Here is an 18926-nt window from a genome sequence, read left to right as displayed (position 1 = left end):
GTGCTGGGCATCGGCTGCTCCTCCCTGGCAGAGGCTGCAGACCAGGCAGTGGGGATGGGCTTGCAGCATCTCCCCTCTTCTGCAGCCCTGCTACGGGCTCTGCTACACAGGGCTTACCGAGCCATCCTGCTATGGTGGGGATTCAGCTGGTGTCCCCCCCTCCAAACCCTCCTGCCCTGTGTCCCTAGTGCCGGCACCCAGCCAAGACCAGACCTGCATCTTCTCCCCTTGCAGCCCAAGAGAAGACTATGCAGGAGGAGCTCTGGAGGGCTTTCGCCCTGCTTGGCAGAGGGCAGGTGCCTGCTGTGCCTGGGGGTGCTGCAGCTCACCCAGCACCATCCCAGCGCTCTACTCTGTGCAGGAGCTCTGCATGCATAAACCATTACTAGGCCCCAGGGCCAAGCTGTTCCTGTTGTTGGAGATAGAGCAAAGACACTGCCAGCTCCTGAGCTCAGCCTGGGTGCCTGGGGCCTTCACGTGGGTCCTGCATCCTTCTCATGAGAAGTGCAGACCCTGTCCTCCCTCCCAAACGCTCTGGGTGCCAGGTCTCCTACGTCAGAGCAGCTTTTCTGTCTCCCTCTGGGCTCTGGCTGGTGCTGAACAGGCAATGGGGTTCCACCTCCTTCCTCTCCAACTCAAGTGAGCAGCAAGGCCTGGCTGTTCAGTCCAGTTAGGGTGACTCTGCCTGGCCCAGGCTCCTCACTGGGATTTGCTTACTACAAATGCTCTGTAGTCCTGCAACAGGCTTCCCAAATGGGTAACACAGGCAGGGGCAGGAGCCTCTCCTTCTTCCTAAAGCAGGTTGAACCCATCTGCCTGCAGGGGCCCAGGGGGAGTCTGGAGCAGCAGAGACAAGGTGGGTGAGTTTGTCCATCCTCAGAGCTGCTGCATGATCTGATGCTCTCTGGACTGTGTCACTGTTAACTCCTCTGCCTTGTGGGATAGATGGGTCAACATGGGGAATGCTGTGTGTTAGTCTGGTGTCACATCCAAGAGCGAATGGATGGAGCCTGAGTGCAGACACAGGTGTAGGGAATGATTATTTTTTTTGTCACTAAAGCTCACATCCTTCCTGGTTTCCTCCACTGTGGACCTGGAGGTAACGGGACTGGCATTGCACCTGTCTGTTGAAGCACTATCAGAGATAAATTCACTTCTCTGATTAGCATCTCTCTAGTAGGAGAGCGCCCTGAGACAGTGCCTTCAGCAAGGGGTGAGTCAGGGAGCAAGAGGTTTGAGAGCTACCTACACTTCAGAATCTTTCTTTTCTCAGCTCTTTGCAGGGGCTGTGAGATGGTGGTGCATCACCTTTATTCCAGGCCTTCCATGCTGTCTGCCAACCAGAACCACTCAGGGTGCGCTAAGCAAAGCCATTAGCAGCTGTCACACACTTTTCTTTTATCCTCATCCTAAGTTAAAAATACACCAGGCACAGTCCCTTTCCTGCGTTGGGGAAATTCCTACTTCTTCTCAAGCTCAGAACAGCCCTTTGGCCCTGGTTTTGGAAGACTCTGGTGTGTGTGACTAAGCCACACAGCTGTCCCTTTGGCAAAGGGAGTGGGAGACAGCAGCACCCCCAGGCACTGCTTGGGGTAAGCTCTGCTGAGTGGGAAGACCATAGCAAGGGGGGCCACAACCTCCTCCAGTGCTTCCCTGCTGTTCTTCCCCACGCTTGGATCTTGGGGGCAGCAGCGAGGTGAAGAGTGGGCAGAGACATGCAGTACTGGTGGGGAGGACTTGTCCCTTAGCAAGAGGCTTTTTTGCTACCCACTGCTGAGGGTGAAGGCAATGAGCCATGGGACTATAGCAGAGCCAGACCTGCAGCCCAGCTCCCAGAAGAGGGGAAATTCCTGTCACTGCAAACCACATTTGGGTCTCAGGCGGGAAGAAGTCTGAGCTTCTTGTACTGGCTTTCAGGGCTGGATTTGGCCCCTGCCCCAACACCAGCCACACTTCTAATGCACATCTCTCCAATGGAGATATTGTAGGTACAGGTCCTGCTCCTTCCCACTAGTGTCTGCGTGGTGAAGTGGGGGTGATGTTCCCATGGGGATGGTGGTGTGGGCCAGGACAGGCTGCCTGCAGGTACATGGCCAGAGCAAGGATGGCTGAGTGTGAGCTTGGCAAGCTCATGGGGCTCCCCTCCTCCTTGTGCTAGTTATCAGGAGTGCTCAGTCATCAGGCAGTTAATGCAACACACAACAGGCCTTTTCTTCTTGGCTGTTAGTCCTGGCTCCTAGGGAGGGGTGAAATGGCCTTGGGGCAGGTGGGCGACAGAAGCTATCCTGAATCCCATTAAAACATTTAACACCTGCTGAATCGTGCCATTGTCTGGGAGATAAAGGGAAGGGAACGGAACAAAGCTCCTCTTGGTCTTCCCTGCTAGGGTGTCTGCAAGGCTCTGCTGTCCCATTGTAGCTGGGGGAGACTAAATCCCCTGCAAAGGCCCACCTGGCATGGCTGTGTGCCCATGTGGGGAAGGTCGCAGTGCTAAGGGACGGTCCCCTGGGCCCCCTGCCCCAGGAGTGTACAGCCCCTGGTTAGGATTTGTCCCTTCTTCCTCCATACTGAGTAGTAGGTAGGAACCTGGAGAGGTCCTACCCTGACTAGCCTGCAGTGTCTGCACAGGCAGGGCAGAACAAAACCATGAAGTTGATCCTCCCAAAACCCTAGGCAGAGTTGGGCAGAGACACTTCACCTCTGGTCTCCCATGTCTGAGATACCGGGCTTTGCTGGCTCAGTGCATTGCTTTGGTATTTGGGAATGGGGACTTTTTGGTCAGGGCACAAAGGTAGCTCCTGATGGACGTGAGAGATGCTCTGATGTGAGCTACTCGGTCCCCTTGGGCCAGTGAGGCAGCACAAACCCTTGGCTGCTGCAAGAGGAGGCTAAGCCTGCCTGTGCTGCGGCCAGCACTGTCAAGTGCGTAAGCAGGGGCTTGGTCCCAGTGCTGCCTGCCAGGGAAAAGCACACGCTGGTGGACGCTGCCCTGGAGATGCTAGGGCAGGTGGAAGCTGCTGCAGGGCACTCTGCAAGCTCAAGGGACCCGCTTTTCTCCTGTTTTCCATAGGGCAGCCTTGCAAGGGCAGACTGCTGTTACTCGGTGTGAGATGAGGCCCACGCAAGAGAGAGGATGGGGTGAGAGAGCATTTCTGAGGGAGCACATAGGCTTGGAGATGTCTGCTGGAACTGCAGCAGCACTGCTGTGGTGTTTGGGGGTTTTCTGGTTTCTCTGGAAAAGAGGGGGACAGGCAGGCAGCCTACGCCAGGAGCTGCTGCTCCACTCTGTGAGAGCCCTGCCCAACACATTTCCCACGCTGAGAATCGAGAAGTGAGCAAGCCCAAGCATCTGGGCCTGTCTGACATCAAAAGGAGAGGGAACATGGTGTTTCCTCTTAGCACCACAACTCAGGGCAGTGGTGGTTCTGCATTTCCTTTGCTGGCAAAACTACTGGAAAAAGAGGATCAGGGTGACCAAGGCGTGTGGGCTGGCATTGCTCCAGCTCATCCCTGTGCCAGGCTTGGGGGACCCCAGCCTGCAGAGACAGTAGCAGGCAGGAGGGATGGAGCCCACCTTTCAAAATCCTGACTTTGGGAGAGACAAGTCTCCAAGGAAGAGTTGGGTGGCAGTGGCTGATAAGGATCCACCACTATCTACTTACATTTGGGAATCCATTTACTACAACCTACAAGCACCTTCCGGCTCTGGAAAGGACAACGGTGGCAGTTTCTAAAGCACAACCAGGATACCTGCAGGTGTCTGCCGTGGGGGTTAAAGCAGTGTTACCCCCTTCCCCACCCGCAAACACACCCATCTACACAAACAAACACGCCAGTGCACTTGCACAAAGGAGCTTCTCCTGCCATCGCAGCTGCACTTCATGCTCTGTTATCCAGGGAGCTGTGGGTGCCAGAGTAACCCAGAGATAGCCCAGCTCCTGCTGGCTCCGGCGGAGATCAATTGAGGACTATCAGGGCTGAGTAGCGTGGCTGGGTGCTGCAAGAGCATGTCTAAACTCCTCCCGGCCCCTGTGGGCTCTGCGTGCAGCCCCCAGAGCCAGCACGGGGGTGTCCGCACCAGTGTCTGCTGGGTAGTGCCACAGCCTGGATGCAGGAGAGTGCTGTGACTCTGGGATGCAGTGACCCCACGGGGAGTCATGTGCACATGGAGTGAAACACATCCTATTCTTGTGGCTGCGTTGGGAGAGCTGGCGCCTGGCCCGTGTAGCCGTGCTGGAAATGCTCCCAAAGAGAGCAATCAGGGGTGGTTTCGTCGAGCTCTGCTTTGCTGCCGGGCTCTGAAGTCTATGGGCTCCTCTAAATGAAGTGCGCATCACCCTGGTGTGCCCGAGGGGTCTTCAGCATGAGCAGGGGGATTGGGGTGATGACAAGGGGTCCCTGCCATCACTGGCACTCAGTGTCAGGCTGCTTGGGGTAGGCACTAGCTTTGCTCTCCTGCCCTGGGACCTTATAGCTCCCTCACCTTTCAGCAGCCCAAAGCATTGCAAGCAAGCAGATCCCACTTAGAGCTGCCCAGGTAGGGTACCCCCACACCTGCCTCCCCTGGCCCCCTGCTCTCCCCGCACCCCCGGCTGCAAAGTGAGCCAGGCAGGTGGATGGAAAAGTGACAGCTGGTGTTGTTCCAGTGCAGGTTAATGAATGTCTCCTCCTCTCTCCCCCCCCCCCCTTCCTCCTCTCCACCACCCGCCCCAGCACCCAGGCTCCTGGCTCCTATCAGCCCATCAGGCTCCCATTAACAAAGGCAGCCCTGGAGAGTTTGCATAGAGACCTGCTCTGCCTCTAATCTAGGTGGGCTAATCGCCTCCCTTGCCCAGCCTGCCTTCCCTGGGTCAATATTTGCTCTGAGCAAACACAGAGCCGTGACAGGTGTGCTGGGGAGAAGGCTCGCCGCCGCCAGCCCAGCCCTCTCGCCTGTCTCTGCTCAGTCACATCTCTCCAGCCCCCCGATCACCGTCCAGCCAGCGCTATTTTTATCAGGGCTATAAAAGCCCCATCCAGCCAGCGTCACCCTCATTTTCTGCTCGTGAGCCGCAGGGGGAAGGCGAAGCCGCTCACCTGCCAGCTGCCAGCGTGTCACCAGAGCCAGGTGAGCTGCTGTAGCCCGGCACACCTGGGCTGGGGTCCTGCCTGCCTGGCTGGGAGCACGGTGCTGGGCATGGGGCTCCGACGTGGGGATACCCCGGGAGCTCCCCCGGGACAAGCACTGGGAGCCCAGTGGCACCCCCGAACTCCTGGGAGGGAAGGGGATGGGCTTGGGGGGACACCGTCCCGGCTGTCCCCTTCCCTTAACTCTTCCCTTCTTTCTCACCTGTATTTTCCAATTCTTTCTGTTCCCCTCCCTTCCTCCATTTACTTTCTTCCTTTCTTCCTTCCTTGTCTGTATTTCCACCCTGCCTCCCCACCCTGCCGTGCCAGTTTAACCTGCCCCTGCTCTGTTTGGCTTTCCCAGGCAGGAGGTTCAAGCATCCACCTTCCGGACTTTAGCCCCGGAGAAGCTGGTTCAGAATAGCGGGTGCAGCAAGGACACCATCTCCCAGCCTGGAGGCACCTGGCTCAGGAGGAAGGATGGGGAAAGGGCTGCCAGCAGCCTGTGGCAGAGCACCCCTCCAGCCCACGCTGTTCAAGCCCGGAGCAACTCTGCACTTGCCTGGCGTCGAGCCCCACGTGCAAGACCTGACCTGAACGTTTTGTTCGTTCGGCTCGCGTTAGGCAGGTCCAGCCCGTCTGCAAGCGGTGCAGCATGTCCCATGCGCCCACGACCCGCAGCCACGTAGGGAGTGCACGCTTGCTTGCAACTCATGCAGGACACACAAGCTGGTGTGCAGCATGTGTGCCAGGACGAACATACAGCCCGTGTGCGGAGTGCATGAGGGATGTGTGCACAGCACACAGTCTTCACCCAAACACGTACACGCAGTATATGACCTGTGCGTGACACATGCATGAAGCGATGGACAGGCAGTGCACACAGATGATGCAATCCACACGCAGCATGCACGAACACCACGGGACCTGCACACACACAGGATATGGGACCCACGTGGCATTGGTACACATGGCATTTCTGACACTCAGCTTTGCAAGCTATGACGTGCAGGACCCATGACCATGTGCCCATGGCATGACAGGCATGTATAACATGCTAGGAACACACATCCTGCCTGTGTGGCTGACTGCTGCCTGCAGCAGCCTGCTGGGGAAGGCCAGCCTGGCCCTTGCACCCCGGCAGCGCCGCAGAGCTGTGGCAGGTGCGGGAGCCCTGGCAGTGCTGCCCTGCCCTGGCACAGGGCTGACCCAAGGTGGAGCTCGCCAGGCTCTGCCAAATTCGCAGGTAGGTCTCAATGGTCTGCTGGCACCAAGGGAGCTTTAGCTGCTGACACGGTGCAGGCTGCAGGGGGGAGGGAGGGCAGAGGATGGGGGGTGTCACATCCTTTCCCGCACACCTCTGCATGAGTTTGCTCCCAGGAGCTGCACTTCCCAGCCCTTCCTTCTGCCTGTGCGCTGGGCTGCCCTGGGCAGGTGTTGCCTGCGGCTCACCCTCGCCCTGTGGGCCAGGTACCAGCTCCCGCAGGAGGCAATCCCTCTGCCTGTGCTTGCCATGGAACGGTATGGAGGGGTGGATTTGGCAAGCCGGGAGGTCAGCTCTGCACTGCCTGCCCTGGTCTCAAAGCACAGTGCAGTGCTTGACCCGGACTCCTGTCCCATCCCGTGTGCTGTCCCGTCCCACTCTCCCTGCAGCCAGCACAGAGACATTCAGAGCCCAGGGCTGTTGCTAGACCTTTGGGGACAGCAGGGAGTCCCAGAGAGCTGGGAGATGGGACATGGATGGACCTTCTTTCCTCCTACCCATGGGATGTTGTTTGGGGGACACAAAATACCCCATACCTCACAGCCTGGCTATGTCTGTGATTTCTCTGAGAGCCCTGAGCATGCTCCTGCCCTGCCCTAGGGATGTCGCTGCCCTAGGGATGTCACTGCTGACAGGCACAGACGCTTCTCTTGTTTCACAGGATCCTGCCGTGCTCAGGGATGCTCTGAGTTTACAGGTGGGTCCTGAGCCCTTCCTGCAGCCTTTCTGCAAATGCCACAAAGGCTGAGCCCAGCCCCACTGTGTTAATGGAGGAGAGGCTGGAGGCGAAGCAGCCCAGGAGTGTGCCAAGGGACAGGATGACTCCTGCTGCTTTCCCTCCTCCCCATCGAATCCATGCACAGGAGGAGGCTCAGCAGCCCCTGCTCTGGAGCAGAAGAGCCCTGTTTCCTCCCCGGGGTGCCCCCGCAAGGGATGGAGATAAGGGACCTCCTGGGCTCCCTGCCTGAGCAGATGCTTGGAAAGTTTCCAACAAGTGGTGAGGGAAAGCACCAAAATCAAAGAGCATCTCCAGGGGTGCTAAGCTCCCCACATCTCTCCAGAACCAAGTGCCCATCCCAGCCTGGGAACAGCCACCACACAGTGCGGTGACTGGCCATTGTGGTGGCCACAGGCCCCTTTGGGCCATGTCTCTGGGCTCTGTCTCCTACCACCAAGCCTGGCAAAGTTGAAAAGCTGAGAAAGCACAACACATCCCCCAGTACGCACAACCCTCTGCAGCTGTCCCGCTCAGGCTGGGATCAAACAGAGGACAATTAATAACTCTGAGCAAAGCCAGACCCTGCTGCCCGTGCTGCTCCAGCTGCTGCACGTGCATCCCCGCGGGGGCAGAGCCCGACGGAGATGGTATCTGGCAGAGCAGGGCTGTGGAGATGCTGCCCGGCCGCCTCACTCTCCCTCAGTGGTTCCACGCACCCCTGGGCTGCCTTGTGCCCTAGTACCACCCCAAACTCTGTGGGACCTGTGGTGCACCCTGTAGATAACCCAGATGCTCCAGAAAAGCATGTTTTGGCTTCTAGGGGTATCCAGGCAGCAGCTGGGGAGCCAGACCCTGCGCTGCCACCACCAGCAGGTCTGTGTGCAGGGCAGCATGTGTGTCCCAGCAGGAGAAGGGGACACCTGCAAGCGGCAGCACTAGAAATTTCCCCCCACCCCATCTTCCCAGCCTGCTTTCCCTCTCCCAACTTTTCCAGACCAGTGGCCCTGGGAAACTGTGACACCCTACAAAGCTGGGGGTGGCCCCAGGGAGCCACGTTACCCTATGGGCTGTCTTGGCTGGGGAATGGCCCTACAGCAGGGTTAGCACCCAAGGGTGAGCTGATCCCTGTGCTGGGCAGAGCCGGAGACTTTAAACCTTTAAACACCAACATCTCCCACGTCAGAGCCGGTGCCAGTGCCAAGGGCTGTGCCCACCTGGCAGGGGACGGGGTGCATGGGGGTGCTGCTGCCTGTGCTGTGTGGTGCTGTACCCCACTCCCTGGCCCTGCACGGCCATTTGCATGGCTTTGGGGACCTGCGTTGGGGATTTGCATGGTGCAGCTTTGCACAGGGAGGATTTGCATGAGGAGGGCAGGGTGCAGGAGGAGCACCAGGGAAGCACAAGTGGCAGTGTCTGCATTTGCATATAGGTGTAGTTGCATACGGGGATGTGTGTGTGCATATATCTATGCGTGTATATTTGCATATATATTTTTGTGTGTGTGCATCTGTGTGCGTGGCTGTGCGTGCACGTGTGTGTGCCCTCTCTGGGTCTGGCAGGCATTGTGGAGCTGCTGCATCTTGCTGCTGCATTCACTGTCCTGCGTATGCGTGTGTGCATGTGTGCATGTATGCGTGTGTGTGTGTGTGCTCCTGCTGAGCTAAACCTGTGGCACTGGCCTTGCCCCTGCCACGCTCCCTGCTCTGTGTCCTGGTGCATGTGTGTATCATATGAAGGTGTGGGTGTGAGCAGAGGTGTGCACTGTTGCTGGCTGCCTGCTGGGTGTTGCCTGCGGGCTGCGTGTCCTGCCCAGCCCGGATGGGGTGTGCCATCCCGGGGCAGGCACCGCTTTGCCGCAGGATGTGGCAGAGGCAGCTGGTTAACCTCTGCACCCCAGTGCCCGGGGCGGATCAGCCCAGGGAGTTGCTGCTGCACACAGGTTGTTTGGGCACTGCAGGGGCTGAGCACCAGGGTTGTGTGGGCACCCCAGACCTCAGCTTTCACCCACCCAGCCCACCATGGCTCTGCCATGCCTGGAGGAGATGCCTGGGCTGAGCAGGAGCTACCTGCCCCGGGAAGGTCACTCTGTCCCAGCACGGCTGCAGGTACCCAGCCAGCTTGCACAAGGCCTGGGCTAAGGAGGCTGAGGCTGCTTGTGTCCCTGGGGCTGGGCTAATATTGGAGGTTAGGGTGTTGCTGAGCACCCTCAGTTCTCCCCAGCCCCCCCAGCCTGCTCCTGGCCAAGGGGAGAGGGCATGGAGCATAAGTGACTCCCCAGTTTTGTGCTGGGGTCCTGCACTCCCCGTGCCAGGCTGTAGCTTCAGATACCATCCCCAGGCAATGGGTCCATCCCACACATTCCCTCCCCGACTCAGATCCATGAGGAGAGGCAGCCTTCAGCCCAGCAGGCTCTGGGGCAAGCGTATTGCTATTTGACAGGTACGGGGGTGGGGGGAAGGTGGGTCCCAGACATGGAGCTGCATCCTGCCATGCTGAAACACCAGGCAGCTCTGCCCACCTCCAGACTATTCCTGGGGAGAATTGGGTACAGGGTGGGTACAGCCTGGCATCCTCCCCCCTGCACAGGCCACTGGGGTGAGGGGACGGCTTTTTCCGTTACCCCAGGTAATGGCTCTGAACCCCCATGAGTGATGGGGATAAGGGGTGGGGGGGCAGCCTGCTGAAGGACTCAAGGTCCTGTTGGGAAAACCCCAGAGCTTGCACCAGTCCTGCACATCTCGGAGTGCTTCAGCCCCAGCCTCCCATGGGGCCTCCAGGAAGGGGTGAGCGATGGAGGTCCCCCTCTCCTGGGTCAGTCAGTGGCCCCAGGGAACACATGGGCAGCCTGCGCAGGGGATGGATGTTGAGCAGGGTGCCAGGGCTGCTGCTCCTGGCCCAGCTGTTGCCGGCTTCAGGAGCCCCAAGGCAGGATGTTCCGTTCTTGCCGCAGTGCCTGACTCAGCCCCCGCCTGTGCTGCCTCCTCAGAGCTGCTGGAGGAGGGGAGCTGCTGCTGCCAGGCTTTTCGCCTGCCTCCTGGACAAGCGTCACCCTGGCTCGGGGCGCCTGGCGCTACAGATGTTGCCGACAGGGAAGTGGAGGAGCACCGGGGTGGAGTGGGACCTTGGCCAGGCGCTGGCATCCTCTGGCCGTGGGGCTGAGGGAGCTGGGGAGGGGAGGTCTAAGGACCAGCTCAGCCCTGTCCTTGCACCCTGCACCCCCATGGCAACACCCCAGGTGCAATAGGTAAAGACCCTGTGGTGCCCCTGCAAATATGATATGATGTACTGGAGGAGATGCACCTGCAATTGCATCCAGGACAGGCTGGGTGCGGGGTCAGACACGGTCCCCCTGTCTCCATCACCACTCCCCTGGGACTGGTCTGCACTGGGCAGTGTGGGGACCAGCATGTTTCTTCAGCACACTGTAGCTATGGGGTACGCTGGGGGTGCCAGCCTGGGGTGTTCTGGGGTAACAGACAGGAGGTCGCAGTGGATGGCACCAGCAGGCTAGGATCAGGATCTGGATCTCAGGAGCGGATACCAGGTCCTCTGCCCTGGTTCCTGCTGTCCCCACCTGACACATGTGAGGGGGGGACACCTGAGGCTGCAAGGGACCTGTCACCCTGGGGCCCCTTTTGGAGCAGCCTGGCTGGGTTCTGTCCCGCTGTCAGTCCCACGCCAGGGCTGGGCCAGCCTGGGGACAAGGCAGTTGCCACCTGCTCACACCCAGGCTGTAATCCACAGGCAGGAGGTGAGCAGCTGGTGGAGCCTCCCTGACCTTCAGGTGGGATTAGTCCCCATGGGAACAGTGGGGAGCAGGCAGGTGAGGCCACGGCTCCCCTGGCAGCCCCTGGGGACCAAGCAAGGCTGGCAGAGCAGGGAACTGAGCACACCCACAGCCAGGGCCAGGCAAGGTCTGGGATGGGTGGCAGGGGGTGAACGTGTGTCCCCTGGGAGTATCCTTGTCTTGGTGGGTCTTTGTGGGCGCATATCTGGAGCTGTGGGTGCCACAGGGCAGAGCAGGCACCCGCAGTCCCACAGGGAGGGGGTGAGCAGCATGCCCAGGGATGGGCCGGTGGGGGCAGCAGACGGGCAGGTCTGGAGAGCTGGTCCCAGTGGGAGTACTGGTGGCTGGCATGGGGAGACTGGAGGCTGGGGGAGGGTGCTGCGTGGAAGACCACCTCAGCAGGCTGTTTGCAAGACCCAGCTGTGAGCAGGCACACATGGGTATCCCTTGCACTGCAAGTGGCTGTGCCCTCCACCGCATCCTTGCCCTTCTCCAGCCGTTAGTGACAGTATCCAGAGACCAGTCAGCATCTTGGCCCCCAGTTCCCATCAGGGTCCCTCCCCCACTGCCTGCTCACCCTGGGGACTCATCCTGCCCTGGGTGCAGCAGGATGTGGGGCAGGAACCCACCGAGCTCTGCCCCCGGGGGAGCCTGAGTGCCTGGGACCTCTGCAGCCCCTCCGGGCACAGAGCGGCTGGCAGCCTGCGATGTGCGTGTGTGCCTGTGTGGGAGCTAATCCCGGCAACATCTGCCAGGCTGTTTGCGATCCCGAGAGTTTCCGGCTGTGGGGAGGGGATGGCCGGGCGTGCAGGGGACACGTGCATGCAGGGCAGCTGGCGTCTGCTGGGGCTCCCTGTGCAAGGCAGCACCAGTGCAAGGAGGCTTCTGTGGCAGGTGTGTGCTTGCACATGTGTGTCCTCTGTGGCCAGCAAGGCCCTGGGAGAGGACAAGTGGCATCGGGGACCCCAGCAAGCCCCTCAGCTCTGGGATTTGGGGACCTGGCAGGCAGAAGTCAGAGTTTTGGCTCAGACTTACCAGTCCTGGTGCAGCCATGTTTAAAGCAGCCTCAAAGGGGAGATGCTTGGGGAGGGAAGCAGGGGGGTGTTTGCATCTTTGCCAAGGATGATTTCCCAGGGAAATGAGGCTGGGGGAGAAAGGGGAGGAAAAGGTGCAGTGGGGCTTGGTGGGGTGAACTACATGCTGCCCCTGATCTAATCAGCCAGACCCTGCAAATAAAAGCCACCTGTTTCAGCCCTGGCAGCAGGAAGCCATCCCCAGAACAAACAGAGCACCAGGCAACTGGGAGAAAGACAAACAGGGGCCGGCACCAGCTCCATCTGCTCCCACTTGGCCCAGCCCCTGGACCTCCAGCCCATTGGGGTGACGGTGCAGCCCCCAGCGGAGTTGGGGGCAAGAAGAGAGGGACTAGGGGGGCGCAGGGGGGTAGCCAGGTCTCAGCCCATGGCATCAGACAGTTGCAGGACCACATATAGCTGTGCTGGCCTGGTCAGCTAGCCCGGATACTCATAACAGCAGTGGGAAAGACAACGTGCTGCTATGAGCCCCAGATGTGGCATCAGCATCAGGATGCCCAGGCAACGCCTGCCTCACCTCCCCTGGGGCTGCCTTTCAGCCTGCTCAGCTCCCTGAGCCGTGCACAGTCCCGGGACCAGTGCTCCCACAAGGCACGGGGTATAACCCCACGGCCAGGAACCATGGAATGGTCTGGGTTTGGCATAGAGCACTCAGGCGACCCTGTCCTCCCACCATGTCCTGAGGCTGCCAGCCGCCCGCACTGTGCCTGGTGGCACGGAGAAACCCGATATGTTTTGCTAGCGCAGGGAACAGGCTGAGCCAGGAGCAACACGGGGCCCTTATTAAATTATCCTATGCAGGAGGCCCAGGGCGAGCACTAACCAGCTCCCAGAGCCAATATTAGCAGCTGCCCTTGAGCAGAGTCTCTGTCTGCCCCCGCACCAGCCTCCCCTGTCCCCGGCCATCCAGGTGTGGCAAGTGACCTGGCCATGGGGATGCTGGCTGGTGATAGAGACCGCCCAGAGGCACTGGGAGATGCCCCGGGAGGCCAGGCCGCATCAGCACCCTGGGGCGCAGTGGGGAAGGGCCCTCGGCACAGCCCCACGGCCCCCTGATCCACTGTCCCCAGACGCAGATGTGGCTCCTGTGTGGCTGCCCCGAACGCGCTGAGCGAGGCACATCCCAGAGCATGGGACACACTGAGAAGCAAGGAAGGGGCACAACCCGCATCTGGGGGTGGGTTTCTCCCCTGCACCCACCTCTCCAATGCTTTTATCCAAAGGCTTGTATGGGGTTGACTGAGCTGCCTGCGTGCCCCTCATGGCACAGCACCAGTACCCCATATATCCTATAGCACACTACGCAGTGTCCTACACACCCCATGCACACACCCCATAACAGCCTGCAGCATCCCACATACCCTGTGGTGCTCCACACCCTGGGGCTCTGTAATCCACCCCACGGTGCCCTGCACCCCATAACCCCAGACTACCCTCACACCCCATAGCTCCCCACGCTAACCAGTGCTCCACACCTCTGCTCACACAGCCCAGGCGAGGGACAGCAGCGGCGTGGGGACACCCTGCAGCACGCTAGCTCTGCATCTTGCCCCACCTTCCCCAAGGTGTTGGGGCTGTCCAAACCTGTCCCATGGCGCTTTGAAGGATGTCCCCAGGCCACCCTGAGCAAGCACCTTCCTGGCCAGCAAGCAGGACAGTGTCACCACGCCATGTTCCATACAAAGGTGTCACACCCCTGGGAATCAGGGGTCATTCGTGCTTATGAAAAAGGGGCCATGGCAATGTGACTGGTAGCAATGGGGACAAATGGGGACATACAGCTGGACAGGTGGGCAGAAGGGAGACAGGGCAGCAGGGCTGGACAGAAGGGAGATGTGGGGGGAGCCGGGTGGATGGAGTCAGGCTGTGCCCTCTCAAACCCCCATCGAAGTGGGGTCGAGACTTGGACACTGCATTCCGGGTTCTGCTTAACGCCATGCGTCCCCTTCCCTCCCTGGGGAGCATCGCCATCCCTCTCCACATCCTCTGCTCCCCGAGGCGGCTGCAAGGGGGTCTCCTCCCTTGCTGCGAGCAACCAGGGCATCGTAAGCCGAAAGTCCCCTCCCCGGCGCCTGTCCCCGTCCGGGGCCACCGATGTCCCTTAGCGGGAGCCAGCTCCAACCGCTGCCAGGCTGCACCCTCTGCTGGGACCTGCAGGCATCGGCGCAGCCCCGCACCGAGCCTCGCAGCAGGGGAGGAAATGCTGCCCGGCCTGTTGTCGAGCAGTGGGGGGGACACGAAGAGCACCCACGAGTCCTGAGCCCAGCCTGTCCCTGCTGCCACCCCTCAGTCCCCAATTGTTGCTGAGAACGGGGCAGAGACGCCAGGCATCCTAACACACACACACACACACGCACCCACCCACCCACCCAGCTGCCCACACTGCATCCTCCATCACCACCACTGCTGGGCTCTCTTGGGATGCTGACCCCGTGCTCAGGACCCCCAGGAGGGCTGGGGGTTTCCTGGGAAGGTTTGGGGTGCTCTGCACCAGCCCTTGCCTGAAGGCCAGCATGGCTCCTGCCCAGCTGAAGGTGGGGAGTGCCCGGCCTCACCGTGGGCTCAGCAAGGTTGCAGCAAGAAACGCTGCTGCCAAGAGACCCAGGATTTCACAGCTGAGCTGGGCACTCTTCTTTCTTTCCAGCCCGTGTTGGCCTCATCCAGCCCAGGTCCTGGTGGGGGACACTGGGGATGCCTGCATGGCACAGTGCAGTCACAGGCAGGGCTGGACACGTTGCCCGGGTGAAGGACACAGCTCTGCCCCAGAGCTGGTTGCCTCCTGCTGTGCAGTGTGTCCCCTGTCCGGGCAGGAGGTGTGTGTGGAGCACGGGGAGCCCTTTGCCAGACCAGGGGACATGCCCAGGGCATTGCAAGTGGGAACCATGTAACTGGGGTGCCAATCAGTGTCTGGTCTGGAGCCAACATAGGGACCTCCGCAAGGTATTGCACATCTCCCAGAGCTTGGAGTGACCAAGGTGTGGCTATGCCAACAGCTCCTCCACCCCTTTTGCTCACCCTAACTTCTCCCATCCCACACGCAGCCCTGCCCATGCAGACTGAGCCACTACCCTGCCCTGCCAGCTCGGGACATGCAAGGCAGAGCCTGGCCGGAGGAGGGACCTGCAGTGGCAGAGCCGCAGGCAGAGGGGCAGATGCAGCCCCAAGCAAGCCCCACATCCCAATCCCAGGACATCAGTGCCCTGCAGCTCCCAGCTGGCAAATTCCTGCTTCACCATGGCACCTCCTTCCCACCATCCTCAACCTTGGCAAAGGCTGCGGGTACCCTGGGAAAGGCTGGGTCCGTAATCCCTGGGCCAAGCGGGGACATTGTCCGGGGGCAGAAAGGAAAGCGGTGCGTCAGGCCCTCTGCCCATTGTGCCCTGAGCCCCTGCGCAAACACAGCCCAGCACTTTCATTGTCAGCCCTGCGGGGCACGGGGGGGCTGCTCTCGCCACACTGCCTAACTGGAATGGACAGCCGGAGTCTGAGGTGGGTGCGCACCCTGTGCCCCCCCATCCCCTGCCTGCTGACACAGCGTCCTGCCTGCCTGCACCATCGGCACTTCGGTGCCCGCCTATAAAGGACGAGGGGAAAAGCCGGCACCGGCACCGCCACCTTCGCCTCTGTGCCCTGCCGACCAAGTAAGTACCAGGCTGTGAGCCCCCAAGCCCCCCCACTGCACAGGCGCTGCCATGCTCCCTTTGCCCACCCCCTAAGGCCCCCCCCGCCAATGCTCTGGGGAAGGTCAAGCTGCGGGGTGCTGTGTGGCACGGCTACCGTACCCTGTGTGGGCAGGAGGGATGCTGGCACCCATCTTTGCAAGAGCTGGGCTGCTCTGCCCCAGGGCTGCACCCCTGCACCTGTGTCTGAGTCGGGGTCACTGCTGCCCCCCCTGCACTGGGTACAGTGCCACCGCACCCAGCCGACCCCAGGAATTGTTGCAGGGGGCTTGGGAGAAAAGAAACTGAGGCAGCCCCGGGTACATCACATGGAGAGATGGGGCATCACAAGTGCCCCCTGCAGCTTGGGGGTCACCAGACAGAGATCCCCCAGCACCAAGGGAAGGAGAATGGGAAGCGTCCCCGTGCCAGCCTGGGAGGGTGAGGGGCCAGAGGCACGGGATGTGTGAGGGCAGTTACCGCTGGTGCCCCGGGCTCTGTGGCAGACAGCAGGGTGGCTGGGGGCTGATGGTGGGCACCTGCCCGGGGTGACATGTGGGGCTCTGCCAGCAGCCAAGCGACCCGCATGACCAGCAGCGAAGCCATGGATACCCTGGGTCAGTACAAGATCACAGTGTGGGAGGAGGAGAGCTTCCAGGGCAAGCGCTGCGAGTTCCTCATGGAGTGCCCCAGCATCATGGAGCGCGGCTTCCGCAAGATCCGCTCCATCAAGGTGGAGTCTGGCCCGTAAGTGCCCCACCAGCCCCACAAACCCACTGGTCCCAGGGGACTGTTGGGAGCTGCCCAAGAGCCAGGACACCCGGGTCCTTCCTCAGCTCTGCCGCAGCCTCACCGTGCGATCTCCCTCCCCGTGCTCCTTGCGGGGTGCCTCAGTTTCCCCATCTGCAAAGCAGGGAGACCCTGCCAAGCCGAGGCGTGGGTTGGAGGCAGCAGGGTGGCCCTGAGGAGAAAGGTCCCGCTCTCAAAAGGGACATTTGCTGCTAGCAAGGACCCCAACCTCAGCGACAGTCCCACACCCTGCCAGGACGTCTCCATCCCTTGCATGGGATTGGGGGAGAAGCCAGCCCTGGGCTGAGCCCCGGGGCTGTGCCGTGCATCTCTGAGGGCTTTCCTCCTTTCCCCTCCAGCTGGGTGGGCTTCGAGTACCCCGAGTACCAGGGGCAGCAGTTTATCCTGGAGAAGGGTGATTATCCCCGGTGGGAGGCCTGGAGCGGGAACAGCGGCTACCGGACCGAGCACCTCCTCTCCTTCCGGCCCATCAAGTGCGCGGTGAGTTACGGGGACCCGCTGTGGTGCGCTCGGGGCAGGCAGAGCCTCCCCCCTGGCAGCCCAGCACGGAGGGACAGCTGGGATGGAGGGCGGATGTGGGACAGAGAGGAGGACAGGTTACACAGGACATGGAATGGAGGGGTGAGGGTGGCTGCACCCACTGGCTCCTGCCTCCCTGCAAGGATCCTGAGGTGCTCTTTAGGCTTAAAATTTGGCCTGAAACACCATCTCAGCTCTTTTTGCTTTGTGCATTGGAGAGCCACCTCCCAGGCTGGGGTCCTCAGGCCTTGTCCCCCACCCCAACCTGGATACCCAGGGGGATGGGGTGAGCAGAGAGGAGCAGCAGGACCACAGAGATGCTTGGGGTGCGAGGTCCATCCCCCTCCCGCCTGGGGTACCCGAGCCGTGCCCAGGCAGATGCAGCCTCTATCGCTCCATCTGCAGAGACACTGGTGCTCGCAATAGCGGCACGTCTGCGCCTCCGAGCGGGGGGTCCCCCCCCAACTTTTAATAATCACCAGGCAGATATGCTTGGGCTTTAATAAAGGGGATGCGATAAGATCACTCCTTACTGGCAGGACTGTTCCTCAGTGCAGATAGATGCGTGTGGGGGCTGGGCACGGGGGACAGTGCCGCATCGCTCAGTGTCCCAGCCATTAACCCCTCAGTGCCCAGCACCCAGCAAAGCCCCACAGAGCCGGGGGGACTGCTCTCAGCAGCCTGCCTTGCCCTGCAACCCTCCTGCAGCCTCTGGGAGCACGAGGATGCTGTGGGCAGGAGCCCATGGGGGTGCAGAGGATGTGGCCACTGTCACCCTCCCTGCAGCGGTGCATGGGCACCACAGGGACATGAGAGCAGCATCCTCTGGGTAGTCCTGGGGTGTCCTGGTGAGGGGGTGCCAGGCTGAAGGATACCCCCATGCCTTGCACTGAAGCCAGGCATGGTCCCAAGCCTCCTTGCGGTGCCTTGGCATGTGTCCCTCTGATGCCACATCCCCTATCCCTGCCCAAGCTGTCCCAGCCCCACTGACCCCCAGTCCTCTACCTCCGCAGAACCACAACGACAGCAAAGTCATCCTCTATGAGGCGGAGAACTTCCAGGGCCACAAGTTTGAGCTGAGCGATGACTACCCCTCGCTGCAGGCCATGGGCTGGGGCAACAAGGAGGTGGCATCCATCAAAGTGAACGCCGGAGCGTGAGTCCCACCAGAGGGGAGGGGGTTGGCAGAGGCTGAGAGAAGGGTTTGGCAAGCACTTACCTCCTGTGTAGCCCCAAGAATGGGGAAAGGGGACCCCAAAAAAGAGAGGAACCTGCCTGCTCCCCTTCCCTTGAAAAATCCAAGCCATGGGGTGTTTTCTGTCCCTCCTCTCCCAGGGTAAGCAGAAGGATGGGATGGGATGGGATGGGATGGGATGGGGGTGGGATTTGGCCCAGGGCTCTAAGCCAGGGGTCTGCCTACAGGTGGGTGGCATACCAGTACCCGGGATACAGGGGCTACCAGTATGTGCTGGAGCGGGACAGACAGAACGGCGAGTTCAAGAAGTACAATGAATACAGCAGCCAGGCCCACACCAACCAGATCCAATCCATCCGCCGCGTCCAGCACTGAGCAGGGGCAGGGCTGCCTGCCCCGCAGCCTCCAGGCTGCTGTGCAATAGACCTCTATCCGGTAGCAAATAAAGGCATTTGTCAAAAAATGGGGGCTCCTGCCTCTGCTCTGCTCCTCGGGGGGGCTGCCAGGCCCGGGGGACCCACCATGGGGTGGGAGGCAGGGTGCCTGTCCCAGTCCTGCTGCCCCCCAGTTCTTGGCAGCTGGATGGGGTTCGGACCCATGGCCACCTCCACCCTGGGCTGAGCTCTCTGCACCCCTGGTCCATGCACGGCGAGTAGAGGGGATACAGAATGGTTCCCACCCCGTGATGCTCTGGCTGGGGGAGGTGGGAACTTACTGGGAACTTATTGGCCTTACTGGGCAAAGAAGGGGCTGGAGCTGGGAGGGGACATCCAG

The 18926-nt window shown here is 60.7% G+C and overlaps 1 protein-coding gene across 2 annotated transcripts; it reads left to right on the top strand.

Annotated features, from left to right (window-relative positions):
- Positions 1 to 11044: 11044 nt before the first annotated feature.
- Positions 11045 to 18527, top strand: CRYBA2 (crystallin beta A2). 2 transcript variants are annotated; one of them, XM_054830271.1, is made up of 5 exons: positions 11045 to 11058; positions 16202 to 16375; positions 16777 to 16918; positions 17971 to 18113; positions 18380 to 18527. In XM_054830271.1, the coding sequence occupies exons 2-5, from the start codon at positions 16215 to 16217 to the stop codon at positions 18525 to 18527; spliced, it is 594 nt and encodes a 197-aa protein (XP_054686246.1). In that variant the 5' UTR covers positions 11045 to 11058; positions 16202 to 16214. The 2 variants fall into 2 exon arrangements, with proteins under 2 accessions (XP_054686246.1, XP_054686245.1); XM_054830270.1 differs by lacking the exon at positions 11045 to 11058 and adding an exon at positions 15548 to 15610.
- Positions 18528 to 18926: the final 399 nt, after the last annotated feature.

Source organism: Grus americana, chromosome 6 (genome assembly GCF_028858705.1).
Source record: "Grus americana isolate bGruAme1 chromosome 6, bGruAme1.mat, whole genome shotgun sequence".
Lineage (NCBI taxonomy): Eukaryota > Metazoa > Chordata > Aves > Gruiformes > Gruidae > Grus > Grus americana.
This window is presented reverse-complemented; position numbering and strand designations above follow the sequence as displayed.